Source organism: Phasianus colchicus, chromosome 11 (assembly GCF_987193195.1).
Source record: "Phasianus colchicus chromosome 11, bPhaCol1.hap1.1, whole genome shotgun sequence".
NCBI lineage: Eukaryota > Metazoa > Chordata > Aves > Galliformes > Phasianidae > Phasianus > Phasianus colchicus.
The window spans coordinates 12,672,588-12,696,635 of record NC_143446.1 but is presented as its reverse complement, the minus strand read 5'-3'; the positions used below and the strand labels follow the sequence as shown (position 1 = coordinate 12,696,635).

Sequence of the window (24,048 nt, the reverse complement as noted above, 5' to 3'; positions counted from 1 at the left end):
TTTCAAAACAATTGCCAATGTTTGCATATGCTGAGGAATAAAATCTTGTCCTGCAGAGAACCAAGGGCTGTAGGAAACAGAATCCATCTGTGAGACAGCTCAAGCTTCTAGGCCCCTCTGAATAGAGGATATTCTGCCTGGGAGCAACAAAGGCCCAGCTGACAATTATTCACAGCAAGTTTCTCTTTAGTTCACATGACAGCTTAGGCAGCACTTAACTCATACTGGTTTGCAGACCAGTTTATGTCTGGGTTGCAGGACAGTCTAAGTTGGCTTCTGTCTTGGAACCCAAAGCATCTTGAACTTTAATATCTAGGATTGTTTTCATTTTTTTGTTTGTTCTTTAAAAAAAAAAAACAAAACATAATTAAAAGAAGGATATTGTCTTTGGTGTTAAGCCTCAGAAGCATGAAAACACGAATGAAGTACCTGCTGCTTCTTTGGCTGTAATTTATCACCAAAAAAAAGAAAGAAAGAAAAACTAGCCCAGGAAAACAAAGGAAATTCACTGCTCTAAAATACATGCAGTTAGAACAGCTGCTACACATTACAACCAGGACTTTAATACTATGGAAACACCCCATTCAGTGGTGCCCATTACCTATCATTTGCATTTTATAAAAATATTACTCCAGTGACAGTAACTGGACAACAAGTCAAACTCATCAAGTTGCCATCTTACTTATATTGCAGGAACTGGGAGGACCTCATCTATTTAGGGAAAAGAAAGTCACCCAGAAATCAACTTAGAGATGCAGCAGAGTTTTCTGTGCCTTAAAGAAAATATCCACCACTGTAACAACTAGAAGCAGAAATTCAACATTAGCATCCTTCTATTCTTGTTCAAATGGCTGTGAATCAAGCCAGCACATTGTTACACCAGCATCCACAATTAAAATATCATAATCCACATAAAACACCACTAAGTTTTTATCACGAGCTGCAGAAGAACATAAATTCAAAGGGTTACAGATTTACTACCTACAAATTTCATATCTTTATCCTGGGTTCATCAGAAGAGGGGTGGCCAGCAGAGACAAGGAGGTAACTGTCCCTCTCTTCTCTGCCTCGTGTGGCCCCATCCAGAGCACTGCATCCAGGTCTGGGGCTCCAAATACAAGAAAGACAGACAGCTGTTGGAGAGGGTCCAGAGAAGGCCACGAAGATGATCAGGGGACTGGAGCACCTCCCCTGTAAGGACAGGCTGAGGGAGCTGGGCTTGTTCAGCCTGGAGAAAAGGCGGCTGCGGGGTGACCTCATTGCAGCCTTCCAGTACCTAAAGGGAGCCTACAAACAGGAGGGGAATCAACTCTTTGGAAGGGTTGGTAACTGCAGGATGAGGGGAAATGGTTTTAAGTTGAGGGAGGGGAGATTTAGGTTGGATGTCAGGAGGAAATTCTTTACAGAAAGAGTGGTGAGGTGCTGGAACAGCTGCCCAGAGAGGCTGTGGGTGCCCTGTTCTTGGAGGTGTTCAAGGCCAGATTGGATGGGGCCCTGGGCAGCCTGGTCTAGTGTTAAATGTGGAGGTTGGTGGCCCTGCATGTGGCAGGGGGTTGGAGATTCGTGATCCTTGAGGTCCCTTCCAACCCTGGCCATTCTGTGATTCTATATAAATACTTTTTTTCACACCATATAAATGTCCTTCTTATCATCTGATTCATATTTATATAGTGCTTTGATAAAATCTCAGCAGAATTAAGTTCATTAAAGCTGTGGAAACACTCTACTTAGTAAATGCTGCAAATTTAACAGGTATTTTAGATAAACATAATTAGCTTAGTTATCACCTAAACCATAAGATTCCTCAAATACACCAACTGTCTAGTTAGCAAAGACAAACGCTGACAACTTTTGAAAGGCTTATGAAATCTGTGGCATTTGAAAGCATTCAAGTGTCTAATTAAGTTAAAATACTGTGACACTGGAAGGAGGGAGCTCCTGTAGATAAATACAGAAGTAGTCTTCCTTTAAATTACAAAATATTCATTCTTAAAAAGCTTTAAAATCGAGTCAGACAACAGCACCCTGGCAAACTTGCAGTATAAAGGATCTCTGTAAATGAAAGGAGGTCATCTATTGTGATTTTGACACTATATATACATATACATACATATATACATATATGTAAATATAGTGTCAGAAACATGGAGCAAATCTGGGGAGAAGACAACTATGACACCTTCAAGCCATATGATCTGAACCACTGCACTTTTTTGGGAAGAATGAAGTAATTTTTTTTGCTGCTCAGAAAACACTTGAAATTTAGCAATGCTTCATTTTCTGCATTTTGTTGCTAATCAGACTCTCACCTGTGTCCCCAGCTCAGTTTACTTGGTTTAATGCAGTACCTGCAGTTTTCAGCAGGTGGAAGAAAGTTTCAATGCCACCTTACTAACTGGCTCCATTGATACTTTAATGTAAAATCCAGCTGCTACAATTAAAAGCAAATTTGGGTAATTGAAGTGTTAGAAGATGATAAACCTATCAAAGGCTTGTATTCCACAGGTTGCCTCTGAGGAACAGGCAACCTCCTGCCACAAAATCTGATCTGAAAATTTATCCCAACAGGAACACCAGAAGGAAGGAGGCTTCTGTATCTTGCACACTTTGGGTGTCGTATCAGGCACTTGAACTGCTGGACAGATGCCATTCTGAACCAAGTAAGTGAACTCAAGGTTAGAACCATCTTTAATCTAGGTCTAATAATGAAGTATCAGCAGCAAAGTGGAGGCAGGGAGTGAGCAATCCATCTGTGCTGAGACTTGCTTATGGTTTCTAAAATGCCCAAGAAGACAGCAGCATTAACTGTTCCGTAGAGTCCATTTTCCTTGTGAGTTGTGTTGCTGATAGGAGGCTTTTTTGTGTCTTGAACTAAGAAGGCACTGAGGTACCCTGTGCCTAATTCCCTGGATCCAACAGGTCCATGCTAGAGCCAAACAGTGCCACCAGCTGCTCCTCATAATGCGTTATATTCCTCTTCATAATGTCCATGCAGGGTCCAAGCAACCTCTCAAATGCTTGCACATCCATGACTGCAGAGAAGCAAAAAATAAGATTGTCAAGTAGTGTCCTTTTTGATAAAGCAATCTACTTCTTGAAGCTGAAGCACAGAACTTCAATCTAACCCATTTGGTTCTGAGGCTTCAATGGATGCTGATCTCCCTCTGTACTATCGCTTGGAGGAACAAGATTAACACACACCTGATCTCAGGAATAAATACAGAAGTCAAATACACACCATGCAGTCATTAACAGATCACATGGAAGCTGTGACAAGCAAGCTCTAGATAAGAAGTAAATGCTTAAGTCTGGAGTCTTTTCAAAGGGCACAGAACACACACACAGGAAAACCAACCTGCTATGCAGTTATCCCCACCCATCTGAAACTAGATGTCTGAGCAGAAAAGCAGTGGTGCTTCTCAGATTTCAGCATGGTCATCCACTTCAAGCTGCGCTCTTAGCTTCTAGAATCTGACCACTTGGTGCCAAAAGGCTGCCAGGCTTTGAATAGTTTCTCAGTTAGGGGTAGTTCACAAAACAACAAAAGACCAGAAACAGGAAACTAGATGCACACAGAGAACATTTGCTTACCTAAACATTTGACCTCTCCAACAGCATAGGCAGAGGCTGCCCTGGGCTTGTTGGTAACAAGTGCAAGCTCTCCAAAATACTGTCCTCTGTGACACCGGGCAATCTCTACTTCTTGGTTAGCTTCCTTACTCATCATAGTCTGCAAAACATTACATTTTAATTACTCTCATACAGTTCTGTCTTTGTACAAGGTTTAAGTTAATCCCAGATAGATTGCACATGTGCAGCTGCCCATTGGTTTACAGCTTGCAAACTAGCAGCTCCTAAATCATGCCCTGTAATGGTATAATGCCTTGACAGCATGTCCAACTGTATGTTTGGGTAAGTGTGTGCTGGCCCACAAGTTTTGACCTATTCACTGTTACAAACTTGGGAACTGCTATTACACAAGCCTAACACAGCTACAGAGTTTTATCATACAGGAGACTTCATCTCAAAGGACTGCTTCAGACTGTATAGGAATCTATTCAAATGCTAATGGATACTGGAGATAACACACCCCAGTTTCTTCTTTGTAGTAGTTTGCTACAGTCCTACAAGAAAGTTTCATTTTGACCCGTAAGGCCAGGAAGACTACAAGAGGTCAGTTTGCAGAGGAGTAGACAGAAGAAACAAACCTTCCAACTTCATCAAACTGACTCCTGGCCACTTCAGAACAGGTATGGGGATTTAAAACATACATCACAGTTGTGACAATGATCAAGTACTTAAAATAATGTCTTAAAGTCAGTCAAGTTAGACTTTTGCACGCTGCAGTTAGCCAATCAATGATTTAAGCCAATCAAATCAGGGATTAATTTAAAATCTAATCACCCAATTCAAACTCACCTTGCTTTTAATCATGATTTTTACTTCACCAGATTCTACAATATAAAAGCAATCTGCTTTATCGCCCTGTAAAGAAAAGGTAAAAAATACGTATGTATTTTTAGTTTACTATAAAAGTATTTATGAATGGTATTATTCATTCTGAACTGGGCTTTGTGCAAGCCATCCACGTGAAGAATTACACAACAGTCTTGAAAATATAGTGAAAAAAGAATAAAGCATTCAATGACATTACACTATTTAAGGAAAATCAATCACATCAGGAAAATGGGAGAAAGAAATTGGTAGCCATTTAGAATCAAGTTCCAAAAAGATAGAGGAACGTGTTGCTGTAGTAAAAACTTCTGGTTTAGTTCCACTCATCTGTTTCTAAGAAAATGTCCCATGGAGTTACAGAAGAAATTAGGCCCTTATCCGTGGTTCTTCCGAACAGTGGTAAGTATTGAAGTATGAAGTTTTTCATTTCCTGTTGCCAGCTATCACAAACTGCTGCACTCAGCACACTTCTTAACAACGCACTGAAAACTCAGTACTTTTAAACACTGAAAACAAACTGAGTAGGAGACATGGGGACTTCATGTAACACCAGCAGTTTGATTTAAAGCTACTGCTTTCAGTCATACTGCCCTAATTGACAGATCAAATTCCAGAATGATAATTAAAATGTAGAATTATCCACGAGAGAAAAAAGATTCACGCTCTTGATGCAATTGCTGTAGTACAAGAGCTATCACCATCATTTCCAAGCATAAAATTTCATCATCTCTAGCAGTGTATAACAATCACTCAGATCAATCCAGAATATTAATCCTACTTGTAATTTTCCTTATGTGTAATTACATCCTTATCCTTAATTCAGCTGTTACGGATTTAAACCAATCCTGTAACCGGATCACTGACGGTACAGCTTCCCAGTTCTGAGACAGTTTTGATTTTGCTGACAGTCCAGTTTTCTCAGGCTTTTAAGCAACAAGATTTTCAGCTTACACAACTGAGTCTTTTTGGAAAGAAGTGATTTGGCTGTATTTTGTTATCAGCAAATGTCGTTTCTTGCATTGTGTTAGCTGATGTTCAAGTTAAGATTAACTACTCAAGACACTATGAAGGATTCAGATTCTGTTTATAAAACAGGAAGACCTGTGACCAAACAACCTACCATTTCAGGTAAGCCAAGGACTTCCTTGCATTAACCCCTGCTTAAAATAGAGCACTTTCTCAAAATAAATATACAAAACTACCCCCCAGCTAAGATTGATGCAGAATTCTTGCGTTTCATCTGTAAAAATACTCCAAGAAGTTAGTTCTGTCACAGGAAAAAAAAAACAAAAAACTTTGATTGAATTTGTCCAACTTTGTTTCAATCTGGCCTTGATCTATCACAGCAGACATTACAGTTGACTGAATTCTGACTATTCCTAACAGTAAAATACACTTTTTAAAGGCATCTGGAAAAATAACATTTTTTTAATTAGTGATAGATCTTTGACAGTACGGTTAACTGACTTGAGATCAACTAGCAAAACTTTCCTATCAAGCTTGTTTAGCTCTATGCAAATCATAGTCCTGCTGAATTGCTCGATATTGCTGTTTAGTCAGACCTAGAAATTGGAGGTGCTCTGGATGTGGTTTGGGACTCCCTATTTAATCTGGTTACAGGTACCTATAAAAACTGCACCTCGGAGCTTTCATGAAAAATTGCAAAGACAGACATGTGATCTCAGCTTCTTAAGGTTCATTCCTCCTGAAGCCTTGCAAAGACCATTTATAAAAAACAAATGGTCAAAAGAAGAAATTACCCAGAAGCTAAAGCAGTAGAATAAATACCTAGCAAAATATATGCTGGCCCTTCCCCACATATTCAAAAACTGGTTAAACAAATTGAAAGTATTAAAAGAATAAGCGATGCCAACGTGATCCAATTAACATGATTCTGTGAGTAAATTCCACATAGGAACAAAAACAAAGATGGGAGAATGACAGATGGGAATTTATACTCCAAATACCTGAGAAATGATACGTTCCCCATCCTGATACACTTTCTCTCCTATAACATCCACAATTTTCATTCTTTCTGATGCCTGCAATGAAGAGAAAATCAAGCACAATTATCTGCTACAGTAAACTTCATAACTCAGAAATTAAGAAGTGCTCACTAGACAGAAACATGATGAATCTGGCTACTGAAAAATACAGCCCCCACACGACTTCATAATACTGCAGCACAACTTTCAAGACTATAAATGATCAATGGCAAAAAAAAATTCTAGTGCCCCACACCTAAAGTTAAAAATGACTGATTTGGCTGTTTTAGAACAAAAAAAAAATCACTTCCTGTGAGATTCAGCTGACATCTGAAGAAAGCACTTCAAAAAATGCCAAGTACTTCCCAAGAAACCTCAATGAAAAATACTAGTAATTCATTTTCAAAATATTTTCATTGCTATGCACTTGAACATCTTTGGTTGGTTGGAGGTTTTTTTGTGTTTATTTTGGTTGGTTATTTTTCATCTTAAAGCTCACTGCTAGATTAGCAAGAGGAAGAGGGGATATAAGAAAGACACTGGATCTAAAAATTGTAAGCAAGCACTGCAACAGGATGCCCTGCAGCAAGGTCAAGAGGTACCAAACTGACATGCAGTGAAATGTGCTTTGGCCTTCACAAACAGGAAGGGAGAAAGGACAGTTAAATTTATCTCCAATGTTTCCTGCTGCCCATCTAGCACATCACAAAACAATTTTAATGGTTCAAAGCAGTGTAAAAATATATTAAGAAAGGAAGAAAATCCTAAACAGTTAAAATGACTACCTCAATGCATGATTCATTTTTAATCTATTCATTTCACAAATGCACCTCCATCTAGCCTATGTTTGAGAAACTGTTAATTACAATCCACGCATGATTCAACTGCAGTGTGTCATGCAAAAAGCCAGCCAGTGCTAATGAGATTTTTCTCTTTTTTGAATCCTTAAACTTTTATGAGTCATTTAGGGCTCAGAAAAAAATCTCACTGATGAAACTAGTTTAAGCCAGTCATTGAGGGAGATGTTGTGTAATTCACCCCTTCCACAGCTATCAGCATAGGTCCAAACTAATATATTCTGGAAGCCACTATTTACATTTATGATGCTTTGCAATTTTGTAATCTTCTCTCAAGAGGACTGAGAACTATTCCCAAGTGCTAAAGATTAAAGCTGAAAAATATAACAAGGAATCAAAGAAAAATATAAGTTATGGCATAAGGCAAAGGCAGACACATAACAATGTTCCATGCAGTTTGGCATGCCTCCAAAGCCTTTCTGAAAATACAGGCTGAATCAATAGCTTAGACGTGACAATTTACACATCATTCCTAAAATCATGCACCACACACACCAATATAACACGTGTTTGCTCTGCCTGGTTATTTTTTTCCTGGGCAGCTGTGCTTCCTTTAGCTTATTCTTAGCTTAGAAGAGTTAAGGTAAAGTAAGATCTGCTGAAGGAAATATCTTTGAAATTTAAAATCATTCACAGTTGATGGAAATCAAATATTCCAGAGACCGTATCGTTACTTCAAAAACACATCCTCAAACAGAACCAAAAACCCTGAGTTCCAGTTTCCACTTTCATCCCTTTAATACCTCTTCTCTACCTGCTTTATGTTTTAAAGCCTTTGCAAAGTCTGAGATAAAAATTGCCTACTGTGAACAGTGGATATGAAAAACACATTGGACAACTTCAACAATACAAATTCAGTTGTACAGCAAATAGGATACTAAAGCAGCTCTTAAAAACATGCAAGCAAAAAAATGACACAGATTTCTGATATAGTATAAACCAAGTGGGGAGCCAACAGAAAACTCCGATGCAAATGTCTCTGAGAGACTTTACCTCCAAGGACTTGAGAAGGGGAACAGACTCGATAAACAACTCATACGTCTTCCTCTTCTTTGCATTGTTTTTCAGTATAATTCTTCTGAATGTCACTCGATCCTGCAAGAAACAGCACAAATTGATTATTCCTCCTAACTAAAATGCTTACTGATTAAAGAACCTTTATCTAACATCTGAAAAAAAGAATATCTAATATTTGCAAGAGAATTTAGATACAAGAAGTCAGTTATTAAAAGGTATGACCATCACAGTGATCTTAACTGGCCTCACGATAGTACTTCTTGTAAATACCAAGCTGAAAAACAGGGAGCTCTAAGGCAAACTTGGTCCTTCTCAGATAGCCATTTAAGAATTCCAGTTTTACTCTCTCATACTGTTTTCCAGAGCTGAGTTTGTGAGGTGTTTTTTTTTTTTTGGTTGGTTTTTATTCCATCTTTTACATTTTCACATACAATGAAGAAGTTATGCTCTTCTTGCTGAAGCTACTAGAAGCTGAAATTTGCAACTCCTGCTAAGGCAACCGCAGGATCAAGTCTGAACTGGGTTGTTCTCAAGTCAGAGATTCAGATTCAAGTAGATCAGCAGACAGAATATCAAACAGCAACAGCTTTGATTCCCCCCTCCACTTTTAAGGATAAGAGGCAGCTTTTTGCAGAGAATGGCTTTTTCTGCACTTCCATCTGTCCACAGGTACCATAGCAACTTCCCGATGCAAGAATGTTTGGAGTTTGTTTGTTTTTGAAGCCGAAATCTTGGTCAAGCTCACTCCACCACCCACCCGACTTCTCTCCAGGCACCAATCCGTGCCATGCAGGCTCTGCGGCCAGCAGGCGGCAGCACGCACCCGAGTGAAGGCGAGATTGCCTGCAACATCTGGCTGAGCACCTGCAGCAGCAGACATGTTTGCAAGTTTATTGTTAGAGATCTTAATGCAATGCTTGTTATTTGTACACAGAAAACTGCTGTAGAACATTGATAAGAAGGGCACAAGAGAGCTGGGAATAAACACTACATCCAGGCTAAGGGGAAGGGGACTCCCCCCACCAGTTATTTTCATTAACATTTGTGTAACAGTAATGTTCACGGCCCTTACACAAGGTGAGCCTAAGCGAAAAAAAAAATCAGAAACAAAAAATCAGAAGAAAGGAACAGAAACATTGTCAGGAAAAAGAAAATTATACGACACAGTGAGCAGCAATAACTGAAATCCCTAACAGCCAGTCCTCTGGATCTCATTTTCTGAAAACATCAACTGATACTTCAAGCAGAGAGATTGTGAGGTGAAGAGGTGTGTTCAGGTAAGAGAACAGTTTTATGGAATGCAGGCTACACTTGCTTGGAAAGAAAACAATGACCGATACTGGTGACACTGGTGGAATAAATAAGTTGAAGGTGACAGATGAGGGGAAGAATAGCATTAATGTTAAGCAAAAGCAGAACCAGAGATGATAAAGCCTGAAGGGATTGCTGAGTTTACATGTGTTTTGTTTTGTTTCTATTCTAAAGAAATTTTTCAGTGCTAGAAGTCTCTTCAAACGCACATACATGGAAGAGGAGAGAGGTGCAGAAACAATCATGGGAATTGGAAAAGCATTAAAAAAAAATCAATTCCTTTGTTTAGAGGCACAGAGCAGTGATGGAAAAGTGCACGATTGTGAGGTTTTCCCCAGATACATGCAGTAGCAAATGGTGAGGGGACATTTTTGTGCTCCATATGAGACCCACATTTGATTGCTTTGTACCTAGGCTTTCCAGGCTTTTCTTGGCCTAAGCCTGCACTGCAGGAGGAGTAACCCACACTTGTTAACTGGCAGATTACACATAAGTTTAGCAATGACTTTTACAGACTAATAAAAATGTTTAAATTACATTGTGCAGAAAATATTGCAATTAAATACGTCAACAACAGAACAAGCAGAAGAAATAACCAGTTTTAGGCATGAAAATGCAGCATTAGTTAATAAAATATCCATGGGGCTAGATCACTACCAAGGTCCCCTTTCAACTACATCTCACTAATTATGTGAATATAATCAGAGAAATAAAAGAACTCCATTTGTGCATCTCTTTCCAAAAGCAAACTGAAACAAAGAATATCTCCTCCTTTTCTTCTTTTTATAAATGGGCTTGGTACATAGCTGTTACATTCAAGAAATTAGATCCTGACAGTACTCTCTGGTTATTGAGCAAAATCTTTTCCTTCACCTCATGAAGAAGTCAAAGCTCAGTTCTTTCAGCAGGCACAGAGATTGCATCGGCATGCTGTGTGTAGCAGTTCATCAGTTGTGTAATCAAGGTCCCAACACACACCAACCCCCAGTGATAGTTGCCGAGGAGCCCAAAGCACACAGAGAGCACACAACACTTCTGGCTTCAAAGGCTTCACTGATCACACAATCTGCTCATTATGTGAGCCTCACAGATGAGTAAGAGCACTATGAAAAATAACCTTATCCAAATGGCACAGAGAAAAGAACTAAAATAGGAAACTAATGTCTACAGCTTCACATTCAACACCGCTGGACTAGAGACAAAGCAGCACCACCACTTAGCTTGGTATTTCATAGACCATGCTGACCTGAGAACCTCTTTCAGGGTAAAAGAGGGACCAGGAACATCATAACCATTTATTCTGAGTAAAAACAAAGCTTTGGGCAGTTTTCCTACTCTTCATATTACTGGCACGCTCAAGAAGATATTTAACATTGTTCATACCCATATTAAAGCAGACAAAATGGTAGGAGGTTGAGCTGAAGATAGTGTTATTTAGATATTGTTTGTATATTACTTCCTTCCCACCTTTAAAAATATATGCATTGACCTCCACCATTCTGTGGTTGTTTTTTTCCTTAACAAAAGCCCTGATTACAAAAATGCAAAACAATGAAGAGACATAAAACTAGCAATACAGTATTTACAGGCAAGTTATTCTAGAAAGGTAGCCAATGGTGCACAATGGATCCTCTATGCCACAAGGTAAGATAAGAAACCATAATAAAAAAAGCTATTAATGCAAGGAGTCACATGGAGAGAAGCACCTGCTGCTGGACACAGTGAGTTAGTATTTCAAACGGTATGCAAATGAGAGCAACTTCCTTTCCTTACCAGTCCCCAGAGGGCTCCTTCTGTTGTGGCAACAATGGTGGCAGCTCTAGGAGTATTGTACATCAACGCCAGTTCCCCAAAACTGCCGTGATTATCATAGCGGCCCACACAGCGTGCCTGGTTGTCTTTTGCTACAACAATATCATACAATCCCCTGGAAAACAATGGAATAGATGCTTTTCATTACACAACATTCCAGTACAGATGACAAACACAGTTTTTCGCTGTTATATAAATAGTCTAGTCACACTAGCTTTAAATGAAAGCTGCTGGGCTGGAAAGGTCTCCTCACCCTGTTCTCTAAGAGGCAAAGCTTCCAACCTTATAATAAAAATTAAAGGAATAAGTAGCCCAAAATTTGGTGAGAATCAAGACTAATCTAATGAAGATGGAGGTACAAGTTCAGCAAGATAAAGCTCAAGGCATAAATGTGGCTCTAACTGCACCACAACTGCATGCAAAGACACAGGTTGCGTAGAGAGGTAGCCCTTAAGATGCCAAACAGGTGCCTTTAACACCCTCAGGACAGTCTTACCTCTAGAGCTTTAAAAAAATAATTTTAAAAAGCTCAACCAGTCTCAGTTAACTTTGGCCTATGGCACCTGAGATCACTCAAGTATTAGAAAATGGACTATAAGCTTTACAAAATATATTATATCCTGGTAAGAGGTTGGTAAAGAACACTTCAAGCAGCTGAATGCACGTTAATTTTCCCCAGAAAGTGACACCTCTGTTGGAAGGAATGGTATTATCTCCCAGAACATCATTAGGCACCTAAGAAAGAAAAAAAATCAATGGGAATGGCAGCAGGTGAAACTTCTCATAGTAAACAAGCATGGGAACACTCACTCTAATGAGATCTACATCACATTAACAGCAGAAGGGCATTCAGAATTACTGATGGACAACCCTGGGTTTATTACTTCTCTGAACACTGCATTCAGAAGAAAAAAAGTTCTACAGGAAAGCTTTATGACAGTCCCACTTGTAGGAGATTCCATAGAGTGGACATTAATTCCATCAATCATGCGATTAGAAAGCATCAAAACAAGGAAGCTCTTGCATCAGTACTAGCTGAGCCAGATTCAGACTTATTAGAAGATCCAAGAAGGTCTTTATTTGTCACCCAGAAAGCTGAAGAAAGAAGCTGTGCACATGAAGACTGCCTAGCAGCAGATGCTTTTTACACTCTACTGCTTAATCACACCTAGCAGACAGGGAAACAACCAACAGTATTACTAATAAGAAACTACTGAAATATGGACTACTATTCCTGAAAAGCTCCACTAATTCTTGTAATAGATTCAGTATTCATTTAGTCATTTTCAGAGAGGCATAAAGAACAACAGTCTTCAGAGGTACTTTTGATCTAGATGAGCCATTTGGAAAACTTTGAATGAAATGCAACAACTCTTTCCCATCCTTCCAGTCTGAATGTTAACTGTACCATTTATTTCTAAATAACTACAGCCATGTAATCTTTATCCTAGCATTCAGCTGCCTGAAGCCCAGGGACTAAAGGGGTGAGGCACCACTGAGTGACCTTGGTTCAGCCTTGCTGAGAAAACTGTTGCTGAGCTATGAGATAATCAGTGAACTAAAACCCTGCAAGATAAGAACGACAACACAGGCCAAAGCGTAATTGTTGAGATGGTAATCATTTGTAGCTCAAGGACTCACAAGAAAAATACCCACATGAAAAAATATAAAACTCGTGTAAGGAAGGGAAAAAAAAAAAACAGGAAAGGGCAACTCGGCACAATAAGGAGGCAGGAGCCAGTGCTGCCTTCTCCTGACTGATGACTGCCTGACCAGCAGAGACTCATCAGGTGTCTCCTCTGCAGCAGAGGACACCAGCACAAGGTATTTGTCCTAACTTCCCCTTCCCTGCAGGATGCACCGAATGGCTGCTGGATCCTCACGTTGCACCAATCCGCAGATGGTGAAAGAGGCTCAGGCAAAAGCAGACTGGTACAGCTGTGTTAGAAACAGAAGACTTTGGAAGAACAGCCCACACCAGGAAGCCTATTTTTCTATGTAGACAAGAAGCTAAGGAGTTACATCCACAACAGAAAATAACTGTTCACTCACACAGAAAGAAAAATCCTCAGGGATATTTAGGCATCAATGGCTTATCTTAGAATAATAAGATGTGCCTACTGATGCCTTGAAAGAGCCAAAGTCCTCTGAATTTGCACTTGAAGACAAGTTGTTATACCATAACTTTCAAAGCACCAGCATCTCTCTATTCTTTCACAGGAAAAAATGAGGAGGTGGGGGGTAGAGGAGCAGGACTGGAAGAGAGGAGGACAGAGAGCTGATAACCTTTGAATTCTTTCTAATAACAGAACAGCCAGTGTAAGAGTTGCAGCTGAATTGGTATTTGACAGCAAAGGCCAGAACAGTCTATTGGTAAACACCACCAAGTTTAGTTTCCCTCATTTATAGCCATTTTTTCCACATATTTTCGGCAACGTATTTACATTTGTGGTATTTTATACCTTAAGAACAACAAACCTAAAAGATTGAAGTCTTCCAACTCAACTGTCTCAACAGAAAACAAATTGGAATAGCATTACATCTGTAGAAAAGACTGTAAACACCCTAATATCAAATTAAGGTTGCATTTTACTTTTTTCTTTAATGTTAAAACTCATAACAGGAAGAACATTTTAGTAAGCAACAGGTTAAGAGCCTTACACAGAAACAAATTAATATGGATCCAAGTGGCCTCTGGTATCTAGCATTTCTAAGAGGCTCCCAAACTGAGCATAAATTTCCTCAGGATTAGGAAACCCTGTTCTGTATACATATCATCACACTGTCTTAAATAACTGCTTTAAAAACAATATTAATGGTCTTATTCAGTGATAAGGATGACGACACACTGACTCAAAAAGAAAGTAGGTAGGTCTATTCCAGCATTTAACATTCATCCATAATACTGTGGTTAATGTTACACTTTAACAGAAGGAAATAAACGTGTCCTTAACTCTACTCCAAATACGGTGATTAAAAGTAACGTAAGACGGAATTTCACCTTAAAGCTCCCATGAGGGAGAAAGACACTCAAGATGTGCATGCACTATGTACACATACACAATGCACTTTTTTGTTCATATATGTGATCTATAAAACTATCAAGTATATGTACTCAATGCAAGATACTGCAAAATGGTACCCTAAACTGCAAATACAAAGCAAATGATCAATAGAAGCAAAGAACCACGAACATCTCCCAAGTCAATCACCAAAACTAATTGAAGGGAAGGTAAGTTATTCCATGGTAGCCACCAATTTATGTGCTCATGGATGTCCTTTTCTCTACCCCTCCCTCATCACACGCTTTCTTTTCTTCCTTTTGCTGCTTGCTTTCTTCAGGAAAAAAAGAGCAACTTAGTTTAGAGACAGCATATAACGTGGCTGGTTTTAATCCATGCACATGCTGATTGGCACAAAAGTTAAACTGAAGAGATTATATGAAAGTTAATGCTGTATCTCTTCCCTTAGGGAAAGTGATATTTGAGTTTTTATACAGTGACAAAGAATGTGCTAAAATCTGCCAAGTTTGCAAGGTGCACCTCTGTGAAATTTGATTATCCCTGGCAAAAGATCCAAAAATCAGCGGGGACCTAAAGGGGAAAGAAAACTGAAAGAAAAGAAGGCAGCAATGATTGCAAGAAATATGCTTCTTTCCAGCCCTGCCATTTCTCAGAAACTAAAAGAAACATATTTTGTATTTCAAAGCACAGCTGCTTACTGCTCAATGACATAGAAGTTGTCTCCATCATCCCCTTGATCAATCACATGTTCATGAGGTTTCACCTTCCTCTCAAACATGGCATCAAGGACTTGAGAAAGCTGCTCCTGTAAAACAAATGAGGAGAAAAACAAAAGGCAAATTCACTTGACTTGACCTGGATAGTGAACTGCAACATGCATTGCACTGCACTATTTTTACTGTACACAAATGAAAGTAATTTCAATGACAAATTTTGATTTTTTACTTTTAAGTATCTCACTTTGTTTAAAGCTTATCAGTGTAAGTTCAATAATGCATACAAAAAGATACTTCCACTGCAGAAGAGCTATCATCTCAAATACATATTCAAATTGCTTAACTTAACGCACACTATGGCAGTGTACACACAGATCTCACCTGGGATAATCATAGAACCATAGAATCATTTGAGTTAGAAAAGACCTTTAAAGGCCATCTGGTCCAACCCCCCTGCAATGAACAAGGATACCCACAGCTCCATCAGGTGCTCAGAGCCCATCCAGCCTGACCTTGGCTGTTTCCAGGGATGGGGCAACCACCACCTCTCTGGGCAGCCTGCGCCAGTGCCTCACTGCCCTTAGCGTAAAGAACTTTTTCCTTACAGCCAATCTACATCCCCTGTTTTAGTTTGAAACCATTTCCCCTTGTCCTGTCACAACTGATCCTGGTAAAGACTTTGTCTCCTTTCTAACCTTCCACACCTTTGCTGCAATGGATACTTGCCGATTTCTACCAGCACTACACATTTCATTATATGCCTAAAAACCACGAAACTGAGTTTCTCTGCTGAGCCATGACTAAATTTTGTAGGCAGCACAGCCAAGGAAGTTGTGAAAGTCAAAGCCCACAGACAGACAGCACCAACCATACATGATACTGCTTCTAGCACTCTTGCAAACACAGGCCATCTAGGCTTGGCTCTGGATGGCTTTGGCTCTATATCAAATATATTGCTGTTTTTCATGGAATTTTATTATCACATTTTTAAAAACTCCCGATACTTAAACTAAACTAGGAATTATTGCCTGAAAGCAGTTTGTTCCAACCATTTATTTAACAGCACACCTTTAAGTAACAGTTGTCAAAAAAACAAATATAAATCCTAAAAAAACAACTTTCTAAAAACACAGAAACTCAGCCATGTTTTATTTGGAGGATAAACAGGCAAAGACTTATATCAAGGAAATGAAACAATGAGCTCTTCTGTTAATAAGGGACTAAGCTGTCAGATTCTTGAACTGTAAGGCTTTGTTGGTTTAAAGACAAGTACTAAGGATGTTCAGGGGCATTCCTGGTAAGAACAACAATTGTTATTCTCATCAGTAAAAAATTCAGTCACAACTCAAATTCTACAAACTTATAAATAAGATGCTGTGGAGCAAACATTCAGAGTTTATAACAGCCTATTTTCTACATCCCCTGCACTTTAGGTTGAAACATAAATCAGATGTATCATTGGGCATGACCAAAACTTCTATCTATATTATCACAGAATTAAACCCTGATATTAGTCCAAAATTCAACATGAATCTTGCTAGAAATTATCCACTGAACACTGGCTCCTTTGTGTTTAATATCAAATATTACAACAGCTACTCATGCAAGGGAAGACATTTAACATTAAGGGTAGTTGAGTCTCTAGACCTAAATTCAACACAGTTCATCTACATGCAACCAGCAGAAAAGGGATGAATTTGGCCAAGACATTCAAGTCACATCAACACATTTAACCCAAGAGGAGTTTAACATGTTTTGTTGGGTTTTGTTTTGTTTGTGGGGTTTTTTTTTGTTTGTTTTTTAAAGTTTTACATCACACTCTTTGGAAGCTAAGAAGCAAAAGAACAGATTTGGGGCCTTAATTTGGAAGCGTTCCTCACAATTATTAAAGGATATTATACAATGAGCAAAAGCAGCCACCACATGTTTCAATATTCAGTAGATTCTGTGTGGCCAACCTTGCAAATGAGTCATGCTTTACAACTATATTGAGGATGTTTAAAGGAAGTTATCAGGATGAAGGGCAAAAGAAGGCAAGTCCCATACCCCATTTTTACTCAATACTAGAAAAACTCTTCCCTCTCTGCTAAATGCCCTTTGTCACACTGTAATTAATGTACGCAATGCAGTCCTCTTTTCCACCACATGCTATCTTGAAGCTTGAGTCTTTAACAGCTGCAGTTAAGATTATCTCCATTGCTTCTCTTCCCAGCTGTTAGAAAGCTCTTCTCAGGAAGCAGTATTTTTCTAATCTCATTTTCTAGACACAAATTTGTTTTTTGAAGCTATCATTAATATGAACTTTATTATTAATTACTGCTTCTGGGTCATTTTGCTCCCAGCAGTCTGAAGGGTGATCACATTTTGTACATACTCCTTCAGCTGAATATTCTTAAATGTGTTTCACTTTTTACAGCAACCAAGAACTGGCAGAAATTCCTATTTTTCAAGGAAAGCTGAGCAGTACTTCTGAAGCCATGAAGTACGTACTTCCATACCTCAGGAAAAGCTCTGATTCTAGCCATGAAGCTGCAGGTACCATTGCTGGTATTACAGCTTTCATTATTTCTCCAGGATTTTATGAGGCCAGAATAGAGATTCAATCCTGTAGGGGAGATATCAGTTCCACATGGATGGAAACAAAGCCAGATATAAGGAGCACTTATTCTATGGTCTTTCAGAGGCTGGATATGATGAACCCCAAAGGTCCTTTCCTGAACCGTCCAACATATCTGAACTATCCTATGAATACCAATTAAGATTTCTCAGTGCCAGCAATATAGACATTTATCATTAAAACTTAACACTGAAGCAAAGAACAATTAACTTCAGCAGTAAGTCTGTAAGATGAGCAGGAACATGGACAATCCAAAAACATTACTTTTACATTCACTTACAGAAATGTTACTGACACACTGCAAATAATAAAAAGTGCAGGAATCTGAAATCAAGCAAATGTAGACAGTGATGGTAACTGGCAGTCTGACCTGCTTATTTGTATTGTTCATTGATGGCAATCTCTAAACACATGCCCCAAGCCAGTCTGCATGTAATTAAAAATTCATGAACGATCACAATGCAAAAAGTGTCTGGACTGTTAGATCAAACTACAAAACAGCAATTCACGTTCAGATTTCCTTAAACTAATATTACCTGATCTAGATTTTTGAAGAGCAGGATATCTTTACATGCCTCCTGCAGTCTGCATCGCTGTTCATCAGTTTTTGGATGAACTATCTTTAAAACAAAGTGAAAATAAATGAATTGTCACAACAGCAAAGAAATATTATTATAAATTAAATCTTCAGAATGAAAACACAAAGACAATTTCAGGTATCATTGTATACAGTCCCTTTTTATTGTCTGCACAAGCAGTATTTACATACTATTATATAATGCAAGGGAAGGTGAAAGAAAATGAAAGAAAAGCCCATAAGAAATATATTATGCTGACAATTAACACATGCAAAATAACAGTAAAGAGAGACAAGAAAGAAAAAGATGCCTTTTCTTTTCCTTCCCTTCTAATCCAGCCACAGATACAGTCATGGCTTGGAACCTAGATGAAAAAGTCAAGTTGTCTTTCTAAACTCTGCCTATATTAGTTCCAACACCTTCACTGTTGGCGATTCAGAGAACTTATGAAATGTATGAGACATGTCTCTCTGACCACCTAATAATAGAATTTATCTAAGAAACATTTTTTTCCACCAAAAAAACGTATTTCAGCTGAAAGAGATTTATTTACTTCTTTTCAGTTATAATTCCTTCATCAGGTTTATGTGCTTTTGGTGGAATTATGACAAATGGTTCTGAAAAACAGCAATTATAGCAGGCTGTTCCAAAAGCTCTTTGTCCAAACTGGAGTTGTACTTTAAAAAAAAAAAACAGAAAACTTGTTTGTACAGGATGGAAAAAATGTAGACTCGTCTGAAAAAAATAACTGGATGGCCAGATACACTCCATTGTTGGTTTGTTTTTTTTTTCTTTTTGTAGAATCTCATGTATCAATTATATTTCCTTTTAAGAGAAATTAAATTAGACCTAGATTTTCATGGCAGAATTGTAAGCATCTCTGAGTTGGAATCTGGAAATGCACCAGCAGAGTCCCTAGAGAAAAACCCTGACCCTCACCAGCCAGGCTACAGGATTTCCTCACATAAAACATCTCTGAAGCAATACATTAACAGTATCTGGGCTTAAAATTCCTAGAAATTCCCAACTTCCAAATCTAATAGAACAACAGGTGGCCAGCGTCTCAAAACATTTCAACAAAGTATTTCTTCTACCCAGGGTGAACTGCTCTGACAAGAAAGGCAGTGTAAAGCATGTATGGAATTTTAAGCAGCCACAAAGGAGCAGCTGTCCTTGAGCTTAACTAATTCCCTGCAACAGCACTAGTGCTTTAGGAATTGCCTCAACAAGTATTCAGAATAACAAAGAAAGGAAAAGGCCAAAACTTTCAGAGGTGGTAGAAGTAAGCAAAGCTCTCAAGTCCTCTGAAATAAAATCGTGTTAAAGTAACAATGACTAAGTACGTGCATGGGACAAAAGTGGCAGTAAGTTTCAGAGCAACACATCAGACACAGCAGAGCTCATAACCTCTCTGAAAGAAACGCACAAGTGGTGAGGAAAAATCTGACACACAGCCATCTGTTTGTCAAACTGCAGAGAGAGCCATGCATGATGCAATTCATTCATTCTTACCCTCTGTTCTGTGTCTTCTTCCTCTTCATCCGGATTAAAAGCTTCAGCACAAACTGGAAAAAGGTGCAAATTAGTGAAAGAATATCAGACAAATCAAGTTGAAATTAATTTCCCCCAGGTTTATCATCTGCATTTTCCTATAGGAAAAAGATCCACTTTTTTCTTACTCTGGGGTAGTGTCAGAGACTTAAATCCTATCTGTTCTCAGAGCATGCACACCATGGCTGCTCTCAAATTCTCACATAAGAGGTCAGTAACTTGCCCTAGAAGGTAATGTTGCTTGGTGAGTACTCCAATACATGCACACAGGTTTCCTTTCCATCCTTACTGAAGCATAAAAAACTCACTATTCAGATTAATTTAGACAGACACATCAAAAAAGCAGGGTGAAAAATACTGCAGCTACATTGCCCCGTTCTCTGCAGAACAAAATATACAGCAAAACTGTAAGGAGTGCAAGGAGGCATGCAGCACTCTACCTTAAGTCCAATTTGCAATTATCTGGTTTTTTTTAATGCAGAGAAATCATATTTACACAAATTAACCTGGTAAATGAATGCAGCTTGACTATGGTATATTCTATGACTATGAAAAACAGTGGTTAGTTCACTCCTCCCATATGATCCTATGCCTTACTATGTTTGAATAGAATATCAAATTGATATGAAAAGGACAGTGAAAAATACCTTTTTTTTTTTTTTTTTTTTTTAAGGCTGAGAACATTTGTGTAAATCCCAGTGCTTAGGAACAAGGATCTTGCAAACCAGCCACTGTAAGTGCAGTAGGAACTACCCACTGTGTACCTACCAGCCATTGTGGGAGATGCAGTGATAATGATGAGCTTCTAAAATTTCAAATTAATTTTGTCCATTTCTATTACTTCAGAAAAGGCTCATCTTCACAGTTGTTACACAGTTTTACAATATCAAACATATTCTCCTTTGGCCAACAAAAGCTGAGGTCCCTAGCTCAGATTTTGTCATTAACTCATGGGCATTTGCTGTTCTTAGGTGTCAAAGTGAACCCGACACTCTTACTACCTGCAGAGATAAAGTGAGTGTCTTTTCATCTATCCTGCTCTTGCTCTAATAAGGACAGCCTCACTTCTGAGGCCAAATAGCACTTGTAAAATTTTACAAGGAAACACTGACAGCATTTTTCTTCGTGCCATACCCAGCATCCTGACAAGACTGAAATCTCGGCAGAATGCCCAGGAGCTCACTGCAGTGACATGTAACAACTGAATGGACTTAGAAAGCATAAATAAAAATAAGTAGACTGGAAAAGAAAGAAAGGCCTCAAATTCAGCAACTTGCAAATAATTTGAAAATCTATATGCAACTACTGACCTCATCATCATGTTTAAAAAAAAGCTGCAAAGTTAGCATAATTTGCTAGAAAAAACCTGTACCTTTTAGGCAGCAAAAGAAAAAAAAAAAGCAAGTTTTTTCTAGCAAATCACATCTTGATTCCTTTCTTTTTCCTGGATACAAACAGACTGGAATACAATACAAGCACTGCATTTATTGCACCACAATGTAAAACCCCAACTATGTAATCATTAGCTATCTTAAGAGCACTTACTGTTCATACAATAAATCCCTGTTTTCTGTGCTCCAGAAACAGCACCATTTCTTTGTCCTTATGATTGTAAAGAATTCTTATAACTATCCCATGGAAGTTAATTTCAGGGCTCCCAAAAATTAGCAGTTTGCAAATGGCAGCAGACAGCCTCAATGGAAAGCTATTTGATCTTTTACCTTGGCTGAGCAAAATTATACTTGCTCTACCATTATCTACAGGTGTCTGAATTAACACTTTAACTACTGCAATATCCCAGTGAAACAGGTACTCAAAGACAAGCTCAAAAGGAGAAGCATTAGAAGCAGTACTGCCTTCTCAGACTCACCAAAGCACCAAATGGAAGGACCTCTTTCTGAAAGTCATTCAGCCCAAACCAGCCCTACAGAAGAGCTACCTTCAATGCCAGACCAGGGCTGACCTGGGAACCTCCCCGGGTACAAATCCCACAGCTCACTGGCTTCCCAGTCGCAGCACAGCAATGCTCTGCCAGGGAAAAAGCTTTTCTTAATGTGCAACCTAATTCTCACAAATGTCTTGAAATAAGTGATGTCTGAACTCACACCTTTCCTATGTAAGACTTTTCAGCACAGCTCTGCCCTTGAGCAAATGCTAAGTATGAATGTGATTCCAACAGCACAGCTGTATCAGCACATATGCACTACATGCAGACCAAGTGTCTTTCCAAAACTACCCACAGAATTCAAACAGCTTTGAAACAGCATAAAAGTTTTCAATTTTCAGAAGCATTAAGATATATATATATATATTTTTAAATCAAGCTTTTAACCTAACATTTACTTTTTTTTCCTCTTTGCTTGTGCAGCTTCTACAGCTAGTTTAGCTTTCTCCTCATACAGCACCTTCTTTGGCTTTCAAGGAGGCACATCTGTTAACACTGCTGAAGGCTCAGATCTATATTCTGTTATGCAGGTGACAGCATCTGAAAGCAAGAACGATCTTTTTGGCTGCAGCAGTGACGTAAGCTGTGAATGGCAGAGGTGGGGGGAAACAAGAGGCAGAGAAAGAATTAAAAGTTGCAAGAGAAGGTTGCCAGTAGAAACACTTTGCTCATGCAAGCCTGAATCAATCGCAAGATATCATTCTGCGAAGTATGTTTTGTCAAGATCAAAGTCCTTACACTCCATGCAAATTTCAGAAGACTTCAGCTCTCATAAGCAAAGTGTGTGTGTGAAACACATACCACCCTCACAGCTGGGGCATCGCTGTTACTCTCCTGTACTTACTAAATCATAGAATGGCTTGGGTTGGAAGGGACCCCAAGGATCATCAAGTTCCAACCCCCCCTTGGCCACAGGCAGGGCCACAACCTTAGGATGCATCACTTCCAGTCTGTCCGACAAAATCCATCACTAAAAACCCACCCAGAGCAGCACACATAGAGCAACTTTTCCAGCTACTCATTCAGATCAGTAATCTCACATGATGTTTCAGGCTGTTGTTCTTTGCCTCAGAACCTGGCAAAGCTCCAGCCATTTCTGTTCCCCAGGGGATGATGTATTTGTACAGCCCCTCCTGTAAGGATGTGCAGCTGGAGAGGTGACCACTTCCAGAGGCTTCTCACTGCTCCTTCACAGCTGAGTTGCTAAAGCAGGCACTTCCAAAATGACGTAGCAGAGATGAACTTCAGAAGCTTATACAGAACCTGCACAAGGGTCTTCAACAGCACTCAATGTGATTTGCTGTACTTAGGGAAACAGATTAAAGTTTCCCCTCACTTTTGTTTCTGTATAGATCAGAATTTTTTAGTTTAGAAATCACACTTTACTTCCTGAGTTAAAGATCTCACCATGTCACAGACAACAACAGATCCATCCCTTGTGCTCCAGGAGTCAAAGCCAAGACTCAACTTGGAGTGACTGGGATGTAAAGAGCCAACTCCCCCAGATCTGTCAGATCCTGACACAAACTATTCAAACACAGCACTGTCTGCATGACCATATATGTCAAATGAAATGTAAAAAATTTTATTTGAGGAATATTTAGAAATAATTTAGGTGGCAAAGGAAAAAATAATCATTTTTTAGTTCTGGAAAGATCTTACTTCACAATTATAAAAGTAAAATAAAATCTACTCAATTCTTCACAGGCAGAATTATTCTATTTCTCTCAAGATACAAAATACAGTTAATTTAAGGGAAGAGAAGGTAAAAATGTTTATCTGGCTCCACCAAAATATTGCTTAATTCCATAATCCAACTTGAAAATACCCATTCCCACTATGGACATTTAATGTGTGGGTTTTGTTTATTTCTTTTTTCCTTTATAGGAAATCCATCTCTACATTCACACATACCTTTTCTCCCAAGATGCCTAAGTGCAGGCAGTGTAACAAGCTCCTTAAAATGAAAACATCTATTTCATATGCACATTTATTTTACATATTCTGAATGAGTTTTTCAAGTATTTCTCCTAAATTCATCTGGATCAATAAAAAATGTTTTTAACTCCTTATCTACAAGGCTTAATCATCAGATCAGTCACTGATCTGCTTTGGACCTGGCAGCAAAAAAAGTGAGTCTGCATGAAAAACAAGAACAGCAAAAAGCCTTCTATCATTGCA

At 38.8% G+C, this 24,048-nt stretch overlaps 1 protein-coding gene across 1 annotated transcript in view; it reads right to left on the bottom strand.

Moving 5' to 3' along the window:
• Window positions 1-349: 349 nt before the first annotated feature.
• The window catches only part of PRKAR2A (protein kinase cAMP-dependent type II regulatory subunit alpha), a 51,825-nt gene continuing 28,126 nt past the window's right edge, over window positions 350-24,048 (bottom strand). The window contains exons 3-11 of the mRNA XM_031606587.2: window positions 19,884-19,936; window positions 18,330-18,413; window positions 15,159-15,265; window positions 11,399-11,552; window positions 8,291-8,392; window positions 6,423-6,497; window positions 4,420-4,485; window positions 3,592-3,730; window positions 350-3,032 (exon numbers count right to left, since the gene is read on the bottom strand). Coding sequence (XP_031462447.1) covers window positions 2,899-3,032; window positions 3,592-3,730; window positions 4,420-4,485; window positions 6,423-6,497; window positions 8,291-8,392; window positions 11,399-11,552; window positions 15,159-15,265; window positions 18,330-18,413; window positions 19,884-19,936 — 914 coding nt within the window. The 3' untranslated portion in view covers window positions 350-2,898. The remainder of the gene's footprint in view (window positions 3,033-3,591; window positions 3,731-4,419; window positions 4,486-6,422; window positions 6,498-8,290; window positions 8,393-11,398; window positions 11,553-15,158; window positions 15,266-18,329; window positions 18,414-19,883; window positions 19,937-24,048) is intronic.